This window comes from Etheostoma spectabile, chromosome 13, assembly GCF_008692095.1.
Source record: "Etheostoma spectabile isolate EspeVRDwgs_2016 chromosome 13, UIUC_Espe_1.0, whole genome shotgun sequence".
In the NCBI taxonomy this organism is placed as follows: Eukaryota; Metazoa; Chordata; class Actinopteri; order Perciformes; family Percidae; genus Etheostoma; species Etheostoma spectabile.
Window position 1 is genome coordinate 13946141 of NC_045745.1, and position 2314 is coordinate 13948454.

Genomic DNA, 2314 nt, shown 5'->3' on the forward strand with positions numbered 1-2314 from the left:
TTTTTTTTGACAAATTGTTTCAAAGTTACAATGGGATAGTAGACATTTGGGTGAAACTGGCTTACCGGTATTTGCCTTTTTGCCGAGAGTTAGCAGAGAAGATTGATATCAGTCTGTGCGTTAAGTACAGAGCTACAGTCAGGAGGTGATCCGCTTAACTTCGCATAAAGACTGGAAGCCACTGGTTGCCTCACAACCTCACGGTAATGACAAGAGAGTAAAATTCAGCATGTAACTCCATACTAGTCACTGTTTTGTTTTTTTAACAGAACAAACAACATGCGTGTTTATTAGTGAATTACATAACAGACACCAGAAGTGTGGTATCCATCATCATATATTATAATCATCTGTAAAGCTCTACTGTTAAAGCTTTAACACTACCTCACATCTAATTTAATGTAAATGTGGTACCAATCACACAACCCAATAACTACTTATGCATTAGATCTGCCTGGACACTTGCGGCGTTCGCAACATATGCTGAGGTTAGCACAACAATCGGATTGGCGTGTGAGTCATCACACTATGGGCTGGATCAGAGAGAGGGAGGTATGAGATAAGGACAGTGTGGAGTCGTTGCTCCACTGTTGTAGGGAATGTGAATGAAAACACAAACCTGCTAATGCACATTTGACGGAATCCTGTGCCGATCACCGGGATGATAAATGTTTGGGTGCTTTAAATGTCCCGGTGGAACTTTTGCATGAGAACTTCTCATGCTAAAGCTTTATTTTGTATCAGTCTATTTATTTATCATTTTCAATTTCACAGCATAAGTGATGCTTTTTAGTTTTATAGGCTGTTGCCTTTTGGGAAAGTGTTTAGTGTAATACTAAAATGTCCCGTATTTTCTTTAACAAAAGATTACCTCCGTCCCCAGCAGGAGGATTGTGTCTGTTGTAGTAAATGAGCTAAAACTTGTAACAGTTGTATGGTGCTTTTCCTGCCCACAATGTGTGTTCTATGGTTTGGTTTTATTTGTCGGGGAATTTATTTTAAAAGGTGTAGTATATAAACTAAGGTACTGGTTGATAGTGACTTTGTGAGCGTGAAGAACACAAAACAAAAGTCTCATCATTGGATCGATAAATATTTGATCAGCACTTAAACCAGGTTTACATTGATTATTTTAAAGGCTATCTGGTTGGGTTTCTCCTCAGGACGGCAGTCTGCAGTGTCCCTCGTGTAAGACAATTTATGGAGAGAAGACCGGCACCCAGCCCAAAGGCAAAATGGAAATTTACAGCATTGCCCAGTCGCTGCCAGGCCACCCAGACTGTGGCACCATCCAGATTATCTACAGCATACCACCTGGCCTACAGGTACGTCTGCACGCTGAGCTGTCTGCCAAGTCTGTAAAATGTAAATCCAGCTGTTTTATTTAACAGTAATCCTTAATTTTCTTCCAGGGCTGCAACATCAGAGGATAAAAAAAAAGAAGGGGTTTTTAGCACACCAATACAATTTTTTTTACTCCTGAACCGAAAGTGAAAACATGGGGGTCACATTAAAGTCAAGGACTCTACAATTACAGATTCACAGCAGTAGATATTCTATTGGAATAGAGAAAGTACTAGCACCAGTAGTTTGTAGCCTTAACGTTCAGTTCTGCATTGAAAATGTGTTCATTGTTCCAAAAAAATAAATAAAACAAATGCTAGCACTCAATATAATTCTATGTCATTGCAAGTTTCTTCAAGTCCATTTATATTGCGTCTTTTAGAGGTCCTTAGCCCTAAAAAGTATTTAGTTGGCCCAGTTTAACCCACAGGGGTTTCTAACGGCTTGTGTAACCCGCTTTGCTGTAATGGAGGAAATATCCTGATGTGAAAGTAAAGTAAAAACGAGTCAAAAGCGTCTTCAGGTGTCCTTTCTGACAAAACTGACCGGGAAGCAAATTTATCAAGCTTATCAAGAATTAACGGTATTATCACAATAAGGAATAAAAAATAAAATAAAAAAATAGTCTGAGAAACTTATGCTTCAAGCAAAATATTTCAGGTTTCACTTTCACTTGTACGAGAGAAACAGCTTCAGGAATTAGGACTCTCTTCTCTTTGGGCTAATAATATCTTAGAAAGACCATTCTGAAAGTGTTTAACATCTTGAAAAAAAGTGGTTTTCTAAAAACAGGTGTTGGAGAGGGGGGTGTTGTCTTAAAATTAGGGTGGTCTAATGTGTGAGAGGTGGGGACTGAACATATGAAATGACTGGAGGACAAACTGCAGTCTGGACTGAAGCTCATTCAGGGACAAAGATTGATGTCCAGGCTTGACTACAGAAGAGCATTCTCCTCTGTCCCATTGTTTGT

The 2314-nt window shown here is 39.1% G+C and overlaps 1 protein-coding gene across 2 annotated transcripts in view; it reads left to right on the plus strand.

Moving 5' to 3' along the window:
• Positions 1-2314, plus strand: part of dtx2 (deltex 2, E3 ubiquitin ligase) — an 18198-nt gene that overhangs the window by 9768 nt on the left and 6116 nt on the right. For both annotated transcript variants that reach the window (XM_032533880.1, XM_032533881.1), the window contains one exon: positions 1164-1325. In XM_032533880.1, the coding sequence (XP_032389771.1) occupies positions 1164-1325 (162 nt within the window). The remainder of the gene's footprint in view (positions 1-1163; positions 1326-2314) is intronic.